Below are 19,073 nucleotides of genomic sequence, written 5' to 3'. Positions count from 1 at the left end.
CATCATTTTTCGTGTATTATTATTTTATTTACATTTAAATCTTTTAAGATATATAATTATGATTACACCAAAAAAGAACACATTATTCCAAGGCGTCTGGACTCGTCGCATGCACCAACCATGAACTACCCAGAGTGGTTCGACTAATAAATAAGGAGTGGAATAGAGGAATACCTAGACGGACACTGATAACGTATTGTAATTACCTGATCGTGTGTGATGTGAAGGATCTGTGCAGTCAGCGCTCTGTCTCTGCTAGGCGCTCTGCTGGCGCACTGGCTCGTGCGCCTTTAACACGGGTTGCCATTTCAGTGGGAGCACGGAAAACACAGCAAGCTTTTACAGGTCCACACGCATAGGGAACAGCTATTGATTAACCGACCCCATTTCAAGAATTAAAGTCACGTCAATAGACAACACAAATGCAAATCGGCACTCGATTGGTACGACATCATGCGTCGAGGTAAAGTACACACGCTGCTGCGTTACTGTAGCACGATATGTAATTTGGTCTCGAAAAGGGGGTTTATTTCAGAGTGGCAACCTCCGACTGTGTACCCCACCTTGCCGATCTAAATTGAAGTCACGGACTGTGGTGTCCAATTGTGACCTTCATGTGAAACTAAGTGACATTTATTATATATTATTAGCTTGAATCAGCAATTCTGATACATCACATTTATATAATAGCATCAAATAATTAAAATTCTTTAAATCCACATTATTTGGTTTTATTTTTTGCACACAGTAGCAAAAAGCAATATATGTATGTGTGTATATCTTTTAAAATTACAAAATTTATTTATTTGTTTTAAACTTTACAGTGTTTAATCCACCGACAGAGACAACCTCCACCTCCCTCCTGGCCCTGTGTAAGGGGTCAAGGGAGCGTAATCTGGGCTTCAGAACATGCATCCCACAGGCAGTTTAGCTATGGCAGCGAAATACAATCAATCAATCCATCCATCATATCGCTGATTGTATCAGAAACGCCTCCCTATATAGACATGTTATGATAGGACAGTGGACTGTACAGTCTCCATAGCGACCCCACCACACACATCCCTCACAAGGCAAGCTGCCCCATCGCACTCCAACCCCAGTGTCATCGTAGACCTTATCGGTCTCCCTCTCTCTCCCTCCTCCCCCGAGCGCCCGCCCGAGTCAAGTGCGGGTCTCCTGGAAGGCTAAGATCACGCTGTCGTACGCCGGGGGCTGGTTCTGGGAGGGCAGGAAGCCCTTGAGGCCGTTGCCCCCCAGCCAGAAGGAGTTCCTCTTGTTGGACACCAGGGCGGCCGAGTCGGAGGCGGAGGAGTCCGAGGACGAGGCGGTGTCCTGGGGCATTGCGAACTGGGTGTCTTGTCCGTCCTTCTCCGGGCGGGCCCCGCGTCCCTTCGGCACGGGGCGAAAGGTGGAGGCCTCGGCGCCGGGCTTGCTCCCCAGGGGGCCCACGGGCTCCACGGAGGGCTGGCGGTGCACGCTGAGGAAGGTGCTGCGGTACAGGCCCAGCTGGCCGCCGGAGGGGCCCCGGGCCGACTGGCTCTTGGAGCGGTGGGTGATGATGGCGGAGGCACGGCGCCGCCGGGACGCCCAGGTCAGCAGGATGTAGACCAGCGCCCCCAGCAGCAGGCCCACCAGTATGGACAGGCAGAAGGCCAGCACGAGCTGGTCTGGGGGCAGCCAGCAGGGGGGTGAGAGTTTATTGGACAACTAGATAGTGGAACTGGAACACATAGCTGTCATTGTGTTTACTATACAGCCGCTGCCATAATAGATTTCATATAGATGATATTATAAAGTCAATACTATTAATGTAAAGCAAGGCAGGTTTATTTATGTAGCAAACACAAGGCCATTCATAGTGTTCGCAAAGGCAGGGATCACATTTTGAAAATCATTAAATGGACAATCATTCAAAGAGAATGCATGGATGAGTAACGACTAATGAGATACCAGGGAGTGTGACATCATCATTGTGTCTTGCACAGCTCTACATGACAATTAATTTGCTTGAATCCTGAAGAATACAAAATTTAAGATGATATAATTATAAATAAATGTATAGGCTATGCTGTATAGGGATAACAAATAGTTACAGAATGCCCCTGAATATGAATGTATACAGTATTTTTGATATTTTTTATGATTTAATGCAGTCTTCGAGAGTGTATGTATATCTGTATCTCTTCGATGTTGGAGTTCAGAGATGGTTCTAAAGTAAAAATAGTTTTACCCAGGATGACTAATGGCAACTCCACTGCACATTAAAGTTACATAAAGCGTGTGTTATAGCTCTATGGAGCAGGCCGTCTTTGAGTGAGCAGTGACTACATAGTCAGACCAAGTCCATTTTCTATTATTCTGCCCCAATATTGTCTATATTATTGTATTTATACTATAAAACAGTGTTCGGTAAGTGAGTTTTAAATCCCACAAGCATAAGATGCTGAAAACCAGAGTGGATGAAATCACAAGTGGATGAGAAAATATGGTCCAGATAGTCTGGTCAGGGTTTTGTGCTCCCATAAAAAAAGGTTTTGGATTTGAACCCAAATGTCTGCAATCCAAAAGCAAGGCACCCGAGACCTACCTGAAAAACGAAAATAACTAGTATCTTTATATCAATTTTTTAAATGACAAATTAGTAAATAACTGACGAAGGGATTAACTGGATCCTGTTCTGCAATCCTCCTTTAATTGCTATTCACTGTCTCAAAGTGACAACTACCACCACTAAAACACAGATACAGCTGCACTCACCCAGGTTAAAAGACTTGAGTATTTCCAAAAAAGGATTAGTTTCATTGTATGCCATTATATCTCCATGGGCCAGGTCTGGGGCAGTATGCAGGAGTGGATAGCTTCATCCAGACGGGGTTGTTTCTCTCCCTCCACCTCTCAGTGTTTGCCTCAGAGGAAACTTTGCTGTCATGCTTCCTTCCCATTTTGGACTTTTAAAATTAGCATGTTCCTTGCTTATCTGTGTGGGACAGAGCTCTGGGAAAGCAACCAGTTTCCTTTAGCATCACTTCCTCTGCTCTGATAATCGACAATGGCCTCTGTGATTCTGTTTTATTTTGCTCCAAAGCATTGCATATGTCTTTGTGTTGAATTCACACATTAAGAAGATAGACATTCGAATGCGGGCACACAAGCACGTATAGACATGCAGTGCACACACACACACACACACACACACACACACACACACACACACACACACACACACACACACACACACACACACACACACACACACACACACACACACACACACACACACACACACTCACACACACACACACCTACCTAAAAACACAAACTCTCTAAACTATGTAACATAAACAAGCACCCCCATTGTTCCAGGCATGGTAAATGCATCTTCGACTCGGAGTGGCCAGACCCTCCGGATCCGCCCAATCACACACACACACACACACACACACACACACACACACACACACACACACACACACACACACACACACACACACACACACACACACACACACACACACACACACACAAACACACACACACACACTCACACACACACACACACACACACACACACACACAAACACACACACACACACACACACACACACACACACACACACACCAGCCCCTCCGGATCCGCCCAATCAGTGAAGGGCCTGCAGACTATCAACTCTCCTGTTCTCCTTGGGGATTTCCTTGAATTGTCAAACTGTTCCTCCTGCAGGGCCGCCCTCAACCTCTTGAGCCAGGCCAAACAACTTCAACTGGAGGTCTTCCAGGAGAGGATTCTGCTACGCTTTCTCAAATGGCTGGATTTTTCCTCAAGGGCCGAGGTGTTAAGCTAGTCGAATCGAAAGTTATTTTAGTGACAACCTTGTGTTTCAATTTAGTGTAGGGCTATACACTCTTACATAGTTGACATAATGATAAAAACACATGGGACAAGCTACTAAAACGAGTTATTATGTTATATTATTAGGGGTACTATAACATTTGTTGTTAATAAATATTGCTATGATTTTGAATTTATTTTTCTTTCATTATTTCCCCCACACATAAACAGAACTGCAACGTCAAAAGACACACATCGGAAAGCATTGCAATGCGCAAGAACAACAGAAGATGGCGCTGCGGTATCAAAGCGAGTCCTTCTGGTTGGATGTCATTGTGTTGTTAGTACGTTGGTCAGCAAATAACTAAAGCCATGTCTCAGCAAATGTGTTCTACAAAACAGGTATACAAGCCATTTTTATTATGTTTTCCATAAATGTGCTTAGCGAAAATGACGGCTTCCAAGATACTTGATGTAAAAGGAAAAAGGGCAGGAGAAAAGTCGAGAATACCACAGTAGAATGGTCCAAACGATGGCTCATCTGCTCTCCTGACGAGCAGGCTGTCGCCTTGCATCTTTCATGGTTGACACCACCGTCGGGGTGTGCAATGGGTGAATGTCAGACAATAGTTTAAAGCGCTATGAGTGGCGGTTAAAAAGTTCTGTATTAATGCAGTCCAGAGCCATGGAGCCATCATTCTGATGCAGTCAATTTACCATGAGGCGCAGGGCAGCAGCCGGCGGGCGGCTCTCCTCCTCCTTCCCCTCCTCCTCCTCCTCACCCACCGTGTTTGAATGTTACCAGTAGCAACGCAGAGTGACACACACACACACACACACACACACACTTCCTCTGTGACATTTACATACTCTGCAGGGCAAAGAGGTAATACTACTTTTACTCAACGTATGTGTCAGCAGGCTCTTTCTGGGTACAGCTGTAATTGGCCTCGAAACAACAGTTGTTCGAGTTTGTTTTGTGATAGCCCTGCGACACATGCGGCCATTAACTTTACGCCAGAATGATATCTTCAAATTAAATATATTATGTTGTTTACATCCTGTTTTCATGCACCTACACTTTTGGGGTAAGTTGTGTTTGCTTGGGGTTTATATTGCAATAACCATGTAGGTTTCTATGTTAATCCCGTCTGATGTGAGCACGTGTAGTAAAGTGATCTGGAATAGACGTCTGGTCTTCGTCCGACAGCTGATTAAATTAATCAACTATATAGGTAGACAAATTCAGTTGGGATAATATAATGTGTTGACGCGATATCATCTAGCACACCTAACTTTTTGTTAGCGTAAAATAATATCCCATTAGACAACTGCTAAAAAAATAAACTGCCATAACCTTAATAACCATTCATTCCCAAACATTCCTCTCTTTTGTAGACTCTGAATGGAAGCAGAGGCGCTATTGGGCAGTAAAACTGCTCATCCCCACCTGAAACCTGAGATTCCATTGGACCCTTCTCTGCAGTGAACTGAGCGAGAGAGAGAGAGATAGAGAGAAAGAGGAGAGCGTGTGACACAGAGTAGAGCGAGAGAGGGGAAAGTGAGAAAGCCAGCCATAGTAGGAGGAGAGAGAGAGAGAGAGAGAGAGAGAGAGAGAGAGAGAGAGAGAGAGAGAGAGAGAGAGAGAGAGAGAGAGAGAGAGAGAGAGAGAGAGAGAGAGAGAGAGACAGAGAGAGAGAGGAGGGAGTGTCTGGGGATGCCCCACTGAGAACCCAGTTGTGAAGTGTGTCCGGCCACCACCGGCGGCAGTCTCATTGTGTCGTAGGCACACGCACAGCTGTACAACATGGACTCCAGCAGGCCCTTCAAACGTCCTTCCCTGGACAACATCGCAAACGTCATGCAGAAACTGCAGGGTAAGTGTCCCTCCCCCCCCCCCTCCGCCTCCTGCCTCGCTCTGTGGGCCGCTGGGAGTTATTCTCCCCGCTCTCCCTCTCCTGGAGTAGTGCTGATCCAAGGGTTTGGCAGGGTGCCGGGGTAGCCCTCTGGACAGGTAGCGCTCATGTTGGGCACCGGGATGCCGATGTTCAGAGAGACACACAGACAGAAACACAAGTGCAGCCGCAGAGTGAGGCAGCAGAGGGTGGCAACAGAGGACAGCAGCAGAGTATTGTAACAGTACAATAACATGATGCCCTGGACTTGTGACGGGCAGACGGGCGGACAAAGAGAGGAGAGTAAAAGAGCACAGATTATATTTAGCATAGTACTAGTAGCGCAGTAAGAGAGTAGATGTTACACTGTGGAGTATAGTATATAATATTCACAGGTTACAGTAACAGTGTAGTAACTTTGTAGTACAGAGTAGATGTAACAGAGTACAGAACTGATACAGTTAGAGTATATGTTACAGACTCCAGTACTGATAAACTAACAGAGTATTTGTAACTGAGTACAGTACTGATACATTAACACAGTATTTGTAACAGAGTTCAGTAGTCATACAGTTACACAGTATTTGTAACAGTACTGATACAGTTACAGAGTATATGTAACAAAGTACAGTACTATTACAGTTGCAGAGTATATGTAAGGGTACGGTAATGATACAGTTACAGAGTATATGTTACAGAATAAAGTTATGTTACAGTTACAAAGTACATGTAACAGAGTACAGTATACAGTTGCACAGTATTTGTAACAGTACTGATACAGTTATACAGTATATGTACAGCAGTGAGTGTATTAGCAGTACAGTAACAGAGTTTAATAATAACTAATGATGGTAGCAGGATGCATGGTGTGCAGGCACTGTGTGACACGTCTTAATAAGCTGTTCTCCTTCCTTCCTCTCTGCTCATCATCCACAGTATCTCTCTACACTGTGTGTCATATGATTGAAGCAAAGGGTATCAGAAATAAGTAAGCAGAACTGTCATACAACTCAATCATTTGTTGAATGTTCGGTGTAAATCTCAGGTTCCGATGGTGAAAGTATATCCCAGTGTTTTAATCAACACAGGCCTAGTTCATAATAGTTAGCAGCACAACACTTTACTATTGGCTGGCTGTAGAGGAGATGCACAACCCTGGCAGGACTTTCGTTTAAGCTGGACGTTCCTCAAACATGTTTCAGTATTTTTTTGAAAATCTGCACCCTCAGATATAAGATCAAACAATTAGATCATCAGATACAATGTCTACAGCACCGCTTTCTTCTGCAATTTATTATTTTTACTATTTTACATTCAAGGAGAAGCCCACAGATAACTGAGTTTAAATAACTGAGGGAATTAATTTCAAGCCGTGTAATGGCCTTGTGACCAAACATTAAAATGTCTCATTCGTCCCTTCAAGGTATTTACTGTAAGTATATCCGGACGGTATGATTTCAATCCACATTTAGCCTTTATTTTATATCATTATAATCAAAAGACACATAATGATATCTCTACTTCCTAGGATTTCAGTAAATGGACCCTCAAACATAATTAAAGTATGCCATGCTTGAAACTTTATGAGGGGAAGTGTTCTCAACAAAAAGAGACATTATCATGGCCCTGACACTTCCGCTTTAACGATCAACTTAAAGACAAAAAAGAACTCCTGCAGAGCATCCTCTAAGATGCAATCAGACATAAGGGGTAGTGGTTGTATAAGAAATGTTTGATACATACTAGGTTGTGACATGAACTATTGAGCCACATCGGGGTATAACCTGATGTATGTTCCGGCTGTACAACATGACACCACCTCTGCCCTTGGTAACAGCTCAGATCGATCGCTCTGTCTCTTGTTGATGGGATCCCAACCTGTGATACTATAGAGGGAGGGTCACTTCCATCCCCACATCTTTGGTTTGCCGGTTTGATGCCTGAAAACCTTCTACGGTGTTTATGTAGAAGGAGCTAACCATTAACTTCTTGCAGGTGAAATACTGTATGTGTGGCTGACGTGGTGGTCTATGTATGAATGTGCAATTACAACTGATTGAACGAGAATCGGCACAGATCACAATCTATGCCGCGTAATTTGGGGGGTTTGTATTGCTATGGCTTGCTGCCATAGCAACTGTTATGAAAGAAACACGGTTCTGTGGTCGTGCCAAACGTTTCCTGGTTGATGCTCTCGCGGCCGCAGGTTTCTGTACTTCCACTTACTTACTCAGATGACCTTATAAGTGTACGTATCAGGGTGGTAGCGCTGAGGGGATGATTGCATCACATAGAGTCACGCAAGATGCACACACAATTTAGTTTCAGATGACCCCATAAATATAGGAGAAGAGATCCACGGTATAACTTTTAGTATATATAAGTTATGTCAACAGTTATCAAATGATGATAATATCAGTGTGGTATTTTATTCATACTGTGCAGCCCTTGCCTCAACATTTTAAATACATGGGGGTGAGATGTATCCATTATTCATGTACCACTCGTAGCATTGCACCAGCATGCTTTTGCAGCCATCCCACCAGTAAAGGGAAGTTAAGATGCTCGCTACTGGGTTCTTAAGTAGTTTAGCAAATGCCTTTATGCAGAGCAACATTGAAATTAAAACACCAGATACACAGCAGGTAGTGGATGTCCCGCCTCACGTGGGACATTTGGGATCGAACCCAAAACCTTCCCTACCCAGCTAGTGCCCCAAGAATCGGCTGCTTGTTAGGGATGGTAAGAAGTGAGACTCTCAGCTGCCTCTGAGCTGGTGAGCCATGCATTCACACTTCCTGTCGTTAAATGCATCCTGCAGAGAGAGTTACTAGCTGGCACCGTGTTTTGAGACAACAACTCCGATGTTTGACTCATACATGACTAAGTGCTTTTTTGTCCTCTGTGTTGTTATGTTGTCAGAAAAGCCTGTGTTCTACACAACATCCAGGTGCTACCGAATCCAAGGATGTACACCATTTACAGAAACCAAGTTTAGACATTTTGTCGAAAATGCGTTGCAAATATTTACCTTTTGTATCCTGGATTTTTTTTTTCAAACGCTTAACTTTGTAAAAGATGGCCACTGTGGTATATTTATTGTAAAGACTCATAAATGGTTGCTTTCTTGATATTTCTCACGCTTGTCATTCACAGCGCATTGCTACTTATGAGTTAAAAGTTTTCTTTCATTCAAATTGTATTGGCTATTGATAGATAATTCAAGAGCAACGCATCCTGTGACCACAGGGCAGCAACAGCGACGTCAACCCATGGCCTCAGATGCTCTCGGGTTTCCTTCCGTTTTTGAACACAGCACAGGTTGCATCTGTGTGGCTTCATGTGCAGACCTGCTGGCCTGGGAGATGCGTTCCTCAAAAGGGTGGTTGAAACTAACAGAAACGAGGCTGGATGTGGTCTTGTGGTGGCAGCCCGTCGTTAGCGTGTGAGCCCCATCCGATCCCCTCCCACCTCCAGAGATACATCAACCTGCTCTCACCTACAAGCCCATCAAACCACTGGCGTGTGTCTCTAAGTGTCTCACCATGCACCAAACCTATTGCTAGAATCACACTCTATCAATCTATACCCTCCCCTCCCTCCTTTGGTGGCTGCCACTTTGATAGTCGCCTACTATTGTTAATAGAAAGGAGGCAGCTGTACATGTTGGGAGTGAAGAGGCTCCGTCTGCACTGTGTCAAAGGCAGCTGGTTGGATGGCAACTCTTCAGACAGACAGACAGCCTGACAGAGTGGCAACACCTTCACATAAGGTTATCTGTTATTGTCCTGGTCAGGCCGATTGTGGGCTGGGCGGCTAAAAACTTATTTTAGTGTAGATGAATTGGTTTGCTGCAATTCCCATTCTGCTACTGCTCTACTGGTCCTGGTTTTGAAGTGGTCCTTGAAACCACGGACAAAACAAACATGTCTTTGAACCACAAGTTTAACTAGAATTCGGTTCATTGACCTTTGAACACTTAAGTATTACAAGGTGATGAAAAGTCTAATAATCTAATAATATTCAATACAGAATTCTACTTTTTCACGTTAGGTTAAGTAAAATACTCACAAGATGAATAAATGCACGTTTTTGTGAACATTTGATGTTTTCATTTGATGAAAATCCTATTAATAGCTAAAGCCATGTCAACAGCTCCCCAACAACGTTGTACGGTGCACTTCAAACTTAACCATAGATGTCACTGTTCCACAGGAAACAAACCTAGCCTCTACTAAAAGGCTGTGTAATCACTGTGCCTCCCAAGTCGGAGCTCCAGAGAAGTGGCTCTCCTCTCAGATTCAGGCTCTCACGCGTCTCCCCTGGGTGAGCATCAGTCGATGGAGCCCGGCACCTAGCTCACAGCCTCGCTAAATGTATCCTCCCGTCCTGAGATCACCTTACGTATTGTTTCCGCCTCGCCGTTCATCGGAGTCAGAGCAGGGAAGCTTCTCTGCTGCTTTGGTTGTAGGCTGCTGCTGGGACGGTCCACTCTGAATGGCCACTTAGCCAGTGGTCTTGCATCACCTAAATTAAATCAGTCATCGACTACGGGATAACGACAGGAGAGGCAGACGCCAGTTATTGGCAAACGATTGTTTGCTTGTAATAGCCGCTATACGTCGGGAGGTCGATGCTCGCTTCGGTCGAGGCACTCATAGACCATTGGCAAAAGAACGAGTAAATATGGCAGTCTGGAAAACATTTGAATAGTTTCTGTGCGAATCGATTGGTCTGTTTCCGCTTTCGTCTTCTGTTCAGGACTGTGGACAGCTCCGCTAGAGAAGGAGTTATATTGTTATTGTATTAAATAGAATGACATTTTATTGTATTTTACTTTATTTTATTTCATACTGTTATTATTCTTATTTGTATTAATCTTATCCTATTAATAATATTTTCATTTGTATTGTACTACTCTCTAAGAGTAGTACAACTAGGAGATACTGTGATTTTCCTCACTCTAATATCTGACCTTTCCATGTAAAAGGGAAAAAAAAGTGCTATTTTTACCCAAACAGCGTTTCCATGCAGGTCACTCATGCAGAGCTCAGAGCTGTATTAATGGAAGGCTCCTGTTCTATTTACAGCGCATCAGATATGCTTTTCAGTGGCCCAGTAGGGTTTTTTAAGGAATAAAGAGCTATTTGAACAAGACCCGGCTGGTAGACATAGCTTTAAAAATACACCTCTATATCAACTGTGTGTGTGTTTGTGTTTGTTTGTGTACGTGTGTGTGTGTGTGTGTGTGTGTGTGTTTGTGTTTGTGTCTGCATGTGTGCATATACAGTATACCGACTGCCATCCACTTTCACCTGCTTTTGACGATCTGAAGCCTTAAAGGAGTAATCCGGTGTGAAATGGATTTGGGATATGTTTGGTATGATAACGAGTTGGAATGTTCGTTTGGGAGCAAAAAAGCGCATATAGACGCATTCTTAAGTTGGCTGTTTTCCGCCGATTCTACCAAAACGCTATAAACTTTGAACGATAGCGGCATGTCTCATGGTAAAAACTAAATCGCTATTTTAAACAACCTACAAAGGTAGAACGGGTGAACTACTGAAGGTATTGTGTGTATAAAGTTTCCTTTTTAATATACAATCTGTACACTTAGAAAGTTATCAATGCCTCATTTTATATGTTAAGACCCTTATTATACTACCAAAGAAGTGTAGGGCTACTTCTAGCTTTGTAAGTGGTTTAAAATAGGGATTTCGTTTTTACCATGAGACATGCCCCTATCGTTCCAAGTTTATAGCGTTTTGGTAGCCAACAGCCAACTTAAGAATGCGTCAATATGTGCTTTTTTGCTCCCAAACGAACATGCCAACTTGTCATCATACTAAACATATCCCATATCCATTTTACACCGGATTTCTCCTTTAAGTGAAGCAGTATTGTCACACTGTACTGTGTGGGGTAGTAAACCACACACAAAATACATTGCAAAAAGAGATTGGTCTTTTGTCAATATGATTTGTGTTTATCTGTATATATATATATAATGTACCCAGTGGTGGGCGTGTCTTCTGTCACAACAATGTGAGGCAGAGCAGGTGGTCGGGCAGGGGGGGGGGGTGGAGAAGGCGTTGGAGGAGGCGTTGGGGATGTTCCCAGCCTCAAACATTAATTATTAAGGTTTGTCGCGCTGACAAGCGGTTGAAGAGAAGGCTTTTCATTTGGTTCTATCTCATGGGACTTTTGTAATCAATAACCACGGGGAGACTTAAACACTAAAGGGTGAGATATAATAACTAAAGAGAGAGCATTTGGTAATCATAGACCGCATTGGAAAGTGTGCTTTGTGTTTATGACCGGATTGAGCATAGCGGTTTCCCTCCTTCAGATTAATCTTAAGGGATGGAACACACACGTGCAAATATACACAGACATACACACAGACAGACACACACACGTGCCACACACAAAACAGCGCCCAGCATTAAACAGGGGCAGCCACAGACACAGCTGTGACATCACAGCCTCCTGCGTGCCGATTGGTGGAGGAGCGCTGGCTCCTGTGTGATCCCCCACCCCCCTCCCTCTCTTCCTCTATCCTCTCTCTCCCTCTCTCTCTCGCCTCTCCATCTCTGCCTCTCTCGCCCTAGCCCCAGACGGTAGCGTGATGGTTCAGGGAGGCAGTGCAGCGGGGAGGGGGCTGTGAGCACACATCCACTCAGACATGGCCGCTCCGCTCCGAGGAAGCACAGGAAGAGAGGCGGCGATGGGAGCTTAGTTCACACCGTCTCTGGGAAACACTGGGATTTATCCTCTTCCCACGGCCGCAATCGCACCAGTGTGTGTGTGTGTGTGTGTGTGGGTGTGTGTGTGAGTGCGAGTGAGTGTGTGTGTCGGGGGAGGTGGGTTTTGTTTGTCCTTGCCCCCTGAAGACCCCCAGCAGCCACCAGGAAGGGGGGGGATCATCCCACACAACCTGGTTTCTCTCTCCTTCAGGGAAGAGAAAGCGGTGAACGGGACAGCACCGTGTGGGTTTGTGTGTGTGTGTGTGTGTGTGTGTGAGGCTTTTCCTTTTTTCCGTGAAGACTGCATTTTCCATGGTGGATGTTCACAGACACAGGCAGGCAAACACACCAGGGCACTCAATGAAGGGCAGTCAGAGGGAGCAGGCGTGAGGAGGGCGGCATGGCTCACGTAAAGGGGCCGCCTGTCAGAAAGACTTCGTCCCTGAACCTGGTCACAGGATTCTTCCAGTATCTGAGAGGTAAGCGGGGCTGGAGGTGACTCGGGACAGTGGATGTGACAGCTCTGGTTGCTTAGGGAGATGCGAGCTCCTATAACAGGACAGTGGGTTTGCTGCGTCGCAGCCAGCCATCGGTCCTCTGCAGACTAACCAGACCGGTCTGTAGCGCTGCGGGGATGCAAGGGGTAGCAGCGCAAGGTGCATGCACAGAAGACAGCTGCCTTGCTTGTGCGTGTGTGTTTTTGTGTATGTGTGGCTGTCACCATGCTAGCCTGTTTCTCCTCAAGCCTGTGTGCGGGTGTGTGTGTGTGTGTGTGTGTGTTGAGCTGTGTGCTACGCTTCAGTTGGCCAGCCTAGTGTATCCCCAGAAGAAGCATTAGCCTGTGGGTTAATGTGGTTTCCATTCCTTCTATACAGCAAAACACGTGTGTGTGTTTGTTTGTGTGCGTGTGTGTTTGTGAGTGTGTGTCTGTCTATTTGAGTGTGTGTATTTGAGTGAGTGATTGTGTATCTGTGTTTGTTTGTGTCTGTTTGAGTGTGTGTCTGTGTGTTTGAGTGTGTGTGTGTATTTGAGTGTGTGTATGTGTTTGTGTGTATTTATGTTAGTGTTACTCTCCTGCACTCACGTGACTGCTGACTTTTCTTTTTCGAGGTTTAAAAATGGCCACACTGTGCCAGTGTATGCACAAGCGCATGTCTTCTCCGAAGCACACACACACACACACACACACACACACACACACACACACACACACACACACACACACACACACACACACACACACACACACACACACACACACAACACACACACACACACACACACACACACACACACACACACACACACACACACACACACACACACACACATGTACACATGTACACATACACACATTCACCACACACACATACGGACACACACACACTCACACACACACACACACACACACACACACACACTCCATCCCCGACCGGTGTTGTTTCTTTAACGTCCGGGACAGGAGACCCAATCCAATCCCTTCAATCAGATGTGTTGCATAATGCATGAGGGAGCGTGGCCGAATATATTACTATAACACAATAGTGTGTGAGGGGGAGGGGGGGGATCAGGGGGGTATGACCCAAGACGTTCATACATGTCATAACCCAGCCGGGACGTGGTGGCAGAAACCCCCCTGCACCCTTGCTAATCGCTCGCTATGACCTCATTGTGAGCACGCAGCTCTGGCGTGTGTGTTTGTGTGTGTGTGTGTGTGTGTGTGTGTGTGTGTGTGTGTGTGTGTGTGATGCCATCGTCGGCTAGCACCGGCATGTGTTTGCATCCCGGCGCACATGTGCAGCCGTGACGGGGTGGTCGCGCTGCGAACACGCCCATGGCCGCAGTGCTCCTGATGCGTGCGGTTGGGTGGAGGACTGTGGCGAGACGCCTCTGAGTCGTGTCTGAGCGGCGGCGACGGGACAGGACGAGGACACGTTTGTTCCTCAACCTCCTGGTTTGGATTCCGTCTGTGTTCAGCAGTAGCAGCGGCTTGGCGTGGTGTGGCGCGGGCTGATGGATTGGGTCTCATGCTAGCGCTGCTGGGTGTTTAGCGTTGAACAGCTCTGTCTGCTGCTGGCACAGCACGTCCTCTCTGGGACCACTAGCCCCCCCCCACGCCACGGCGCCTCGGTACTCGCATATCAGGCAGAGAGCGGTGGCTAGCACCGGTTAGCACACCGCGTCAACAGTTACAGAGACACGTGTCGTCCATCCTATGTACTGAAACGCGTTGTCTGACTTTTAATTTCTGTTCTCTCTCTCTCTCTCTCTCTCTCTCTCTCTCTCCCTCTCTCTCTCTCCAGATGAGCAGGAAGCAGTGCAGAAGAGGACATTCACCAAATGGATAAATTCTCACTTGGCCAAGGTAAGAGAGGTATTCCTCCCACTGTCGTTACGTTGATACTAACATATATAGATAGATCTACTGTATATCTATAGATAGATATCTCTATAGATATCTATATATATATGTGTATATATATATATAGGAGCCTATATCTACACAGATGTATAAAGATCTATTGGTGTAATCGCTCAGCAAATTCTTCCGATTGAGATTTGACCCAAAGTCTTCAACCGACCACGCTATTTAATCTGCAGTGAAACCAGTTCATTCTAAAGGCTTATATACGCCCTGCCGGCCGTGTGAGCTTGACAGCTATTGAGAGAGAGAGACGGAGAGAGAGAGAGAGAGAGAGAGAGAGAGAGAGAGAGAGAGAGAGAGAGAGAGAGAGAGAGAGAGAGAGAGAGAGAGAGAGAGAGCGAGAGGCTGCGTACTGTGTCACATGATCTGTGGCCCAGCTCTGCCTCCTGGGTGAGAGGCGGTTCTCCGGGCCGCTGTCCACCCCCAGACGAGGTGCTCGGGTGCTGCTCTGTAGGCACCAGAGCATTCCACCGCAGTAACAGACATGGACATGAGACAAGGGCCTCCAGTGCTCTGGAACCATCCAGGCCACAGCGGACGTATCGGGGTCAGCGGGGCAGGCGTGTTGACCGGTAGCCCTGGTACGGTGGCATGTCAGCAGCTGAGGAGGGCAGGGGCTGGGCCGGTCGGCAGTGGGCCCAGCCCAGTGCTTAGGGTGCTTGGCTGACAGCCGAAACGAACTGGGTTCTAATCCCAGTGTCCACTGTCTCAACTGTAGCCCCCACTCCCCCACCCCTCTGAGACTGTAACTGGATTAGGGCGAGCCGAATGTGAACGCCTTGACTTGACACCTGCTCCTGGGTGACACGACAATATGTACCCGTTCAATTTTGATGCTCACTTTGGATAATGGATCAATGGAAAACATTCGTACGGTTGTCTGGCAACCATGAAGGGTCGCTGATTCCAGCCCTGGCTCTGGTTGGAGTATCCATGTTGAAGATGCTTCACTCTAACTGGTTGGTTTCTGGTGGACACCGTTGTCTGAACGGCTGAATGTGTGCTACTGATTGAGTGCTTTACATGGTCACAAAGCTTGGAAGGTCGCCATAGTCAATAATGCAGTCCATTGAGTCTGCATAGACAACTGACGTCTATGTTTATATCTGTGCATATTTTCACTTAGTCATTGTTAACATCGGCAAAATATTTTGTATGTTTTAGTTTTTTATCCAAATGGACTCCCAGGTGAGGCTGGAACAGCCAAGCCTGTATAATCAATTGGAGCAACTGCCAAAGTCTTAAGTGCAGCTTACAATAAAAACCTTTGGACAGAGTAGCAGAGATGCCATAAGAATCAGACCACCTCTGTAAAAGCAAAGAAACACAGACACTTGCAGCGTTGGTCTTAGCTCGCCTTGCACATTCACCGTTCCCACATATACATGAACACGGGGAACTGTGCTGTGCATGTGTTTAAAAACACATGTGCTGTGATGGACAGACCGACTGACCATGAAGCTTGGGGCTGTGGAGTACTTCATTCTGATCACTGATCCTTTGGTGTAAAGGCTTGTGCTGTGCTGTGTGTGTGTGTGTGTGTGTGTGTGTGTGTGTGTATGTGTGTGTGTGTGTGTGTGTGTGTGTGTGTGTGTGTGTGTCTGTGTCTGTGTCTGTCTGTCTGTCTGTCTGTCTGTCTGTCTGTCTGTCTGTCTGTCTGTCTGTCTGTCTGTCTGTCTGTCTGTCTTTTTGTTTGTTTGTTTGTTTGTTTGTTTGTTTGTTTGTTTGTTTGTTTGTTTGTGTGGGTGTGTGTGTGTATCTGTGTGTGTGTGGGGGCTTCTGCGTCTGCATGTCCATGTGTGTGTGTGTGTGTGTGTGTTTGCATGCGTTTGAGTGGGAGCTTCTGCGTGTCTGTGTGCGTGTGCATGGCGAGGCGGAGCCCGGTCAGGGCAGCAGGGTACAGATGGACAGTGATGAGTGTGAAGGTACCCTGCAGGTCTCCGTCTGCCCCTCAGGTCCATACATAGAAGTCCTCCGCCGCCCCGCCAGCCCTCCCCCTGAACTCACAGAACACACACCCTCGTACCGCCGGCGCACTGGGGACAATATCCGGGCTTATGTAACCAAAGCGCTTTTAGAGTGAGTGTCATGCTTGGGCCTATGCGAAGGGAATACACATCAGTGGTGACGCGTCACGTTGTGCCATTGCAGCTATTGTACAAGATCCGCTCGGGGAAGAGAACTCATCTATCGTTCTGGGTCAATCCTTTCTTCTGTTCACCCCTATTCCAGGACACTTAAATGTTGGGAGATCTGGAACTCGCAGTCCTGTCCCAAACTCTAGGTTTTAAGCTGGAAGCCATGGGAGAGAGGGTTTGGATCTTTTGTCCAGGGTGTAATCTGTTGACAATAGTTTTCAGCTTGGCCTCTAAAACTTTGAGAGGAATCCGAGTTGTGTGATTGGCCAGAGGAGGGAGGACTTGGACTTGGTCTTTCCTTCATTGTTGAAGGGCTAAGTCCAGCGTGCTGCATGCATACCAATGGCAACTTTTGTGTTCAAATCAGCCAAGTCATGAAAGCACTCCCCGACAGTGATATCAGTGCACTGCAGAGGAGTACCTTGTGATGTTTTCATTCATCTAACAGTGAATCGTTCGAACTCTAAAGCTATCAAATGCACATCATTTAAAAGAAAAGGTATATTATCTTTGTAATCTAATATAACAATTATTTTCATGGATTAAAGTGAGTATTAGTTAATGAACTCAAATCATGCAACAGATTTATCTTCATAGGTTGGGATTAGGCTATATCTTTCAAAGTTTCATAATTGTATTTTGCAAATAGCTGTGGTCCTCTATTTTGAAGTGGTCCTTTTTGGTTTGTGATCTAGATGAGGTTGAACTTCGACTCCCCTTTTCCCATGAGGTCTGTTTCCTCTCTATCTGTCCCTGCTTCCTGTTGGAATAAATTCCTCTGCTTTGTGTTTTCACAGCAGTTAACTGTCAGGTGACTCTTTAGTCTTACTCTACATGCTTTTCTAGGCCTGTATGAAAACCAATTTTATGCTGGCGATATAACTGCTAAATAGAGGTTACATTTGTTTTAATTTTGTTAATGTGTATTTTTGCAAATGACTATTATCAGTTGTAGTAGAAGTTATAGTTGCGGTAATATCACAGCATTATTATGATTATTATCAGTCGTATTATTAGTAAAACAGTAACAGTTTTTTATCGTATGAAAGACTGGAATACTGGGCGATGAATGCCCTGTCTTTGGTCTGATTAAGCTGTAGTGCTGGAGGGACTTTTCACACGCGTGTGCCCCTGAACATACAGCTAACAGCCTTCCCAACACCTCCTGGGTTGTTGTGTTGAATGACCTGATTTCTTTGCCAAATAAAGAATTCCCACAGTGCACCAGAGGTTTATCCTAAAGCTCTTCCTGACGAATCCGTACATCTGCTCTGATTAGTTTATTATGGGGATGATCCACAGCTGTAGGTCTGTCTGGAAGCAGGCGTGGTGGTATTAAAGGTGTGTGTGTGTGTGTGTGTGTGTGTGTGTGTGTGTGTGTGTGTGTGTGTGTGTGTGTGTGTGTGTGTGTGTGTGTGTGTGTGTGTGTGTGTGTGTGTGTGTGTGTGTGTGTGTGTGTGTGTGTGTGTGTGTGTGTGTGTGTGTGGTAGGTAGGTATGGGTTAAGTGTGCTGAACTGTGTGGCGACGGCCCAGGACATGGCGTTGGGCCACACTCGTAGACACAGGCTCCATCTTTTCAGCTGCAGGGAGGCTGTTGCCGACTGTTTGTTGCTAACAAGCTACCGTCCTGTCTCTGAAACACAGCCTCCAGGTCTCCTCCTCTTCCTCTCTCGCTGGCAATGCATCTAGTGTCTATCAAATAAACAAAGAGAAATGTTTTAGTTTAACAAATCAGTAATGGCCATCTTTTTCGTAAAGCAATCGTCCGGTTTTGAAGTCTTATTTTTAGCTTAAGAATAAACAACCAAAGAATGTTATCAGTCATACAAATGTTTTCCTAAAATGAATCCATAATGGCGGTTATATTCCAATGTGCGGCCCTTTGCTACGGGTCCCAGGTTCCCTCTCTCTTTCAACCAACGTTGCTGCCTCTTCCCTTTCCTATCCATATTTAATTAGAATACAAATACTTCTCGTAGGATCTTAAAACAACCGTCAGATTTTGTGCCGGATTCATCTTGAATCTGAACTTTGTT

General features: G+C 45.7%; 2 protein-coding genes across 8 annotated transcripts in view; one reads left to right on the top strand and one right to left on the bottom strand.

Moving 5' to 3' along the window:
* Nucleotides 1-701: 701 nt before the first annotated feature.
* Nucleotides 702-2,930, bottom strand: myct1b (myc target 1b). The gene is made up of 2 exons (XM_056589841.1): nt 2,761-2,930; nt 702-1,670 (listed from the first exon to the last, which is right to left on the bottom strand). Exons 1-2 carry the CDS (start codon nt 2,813-2,815, stop codon nt 1,165-1,167), a joined length of 561 nt encoding a protein of 186 aa, XP_056445816.1. The 5' UTR covers nt 2,816-2,930; the 3' UTR covers nt 702-1,164.
* A 2,607-nt stretch (nt 2,931-5,537) lies between these two features.
* syne1b (spectrin repeat containing, nuclear envelope 1b) overlaps nt 5,538-19,073 on the top strand; it is a 130,265-nt gene continuing 116,729 nt past the window's right edge. For 5 of the 7 annotated variants that reach the window (XM_056591107.1, XM_056591109.1, XM_056591105.1 and 2 more), the window contains exons 1-2: nt 12,335-12,952; nt 14,777-14,838. In XM_056591107.1, coding sequence (XP_056447082.1) covers nt 12,874-12,952; nt 14,777-14,838 — 141 coding nt within the window. In that variant the 5' untranslated portion in view covers nt 12,335-12,873. Of the gene's footprint in view, nt 5,710-12,334; nt 12,953-14,776; nt 14,839-19,073 lie in introns of those variants that run through there. The other 2 variants (XM_056591114.1, XM_056591106.1) reach the window with 1 other exon arrangement.

The sequence above is a fragment of the Gadus chalcogrammus genome, chromosome 5 (genome assembly GCF_026213295.1).
Source record: "Gadus chalcogrammus isolate NIFS_2021 chromosome 5, NIFS_Gcha_1.0, whole genome shotgun sequence".
NCBI classification, from domain to species: Eukaryota; Metazoa; Chordata; class Actinopteri; order Gadiformes; family Gadidae; genus Gadus; species Gadus chalcogrammus.
Note: the sequence above shows the minus strand (reverse complement) of the source record. Positions and strands in the feature narration are given on the sequence as shown.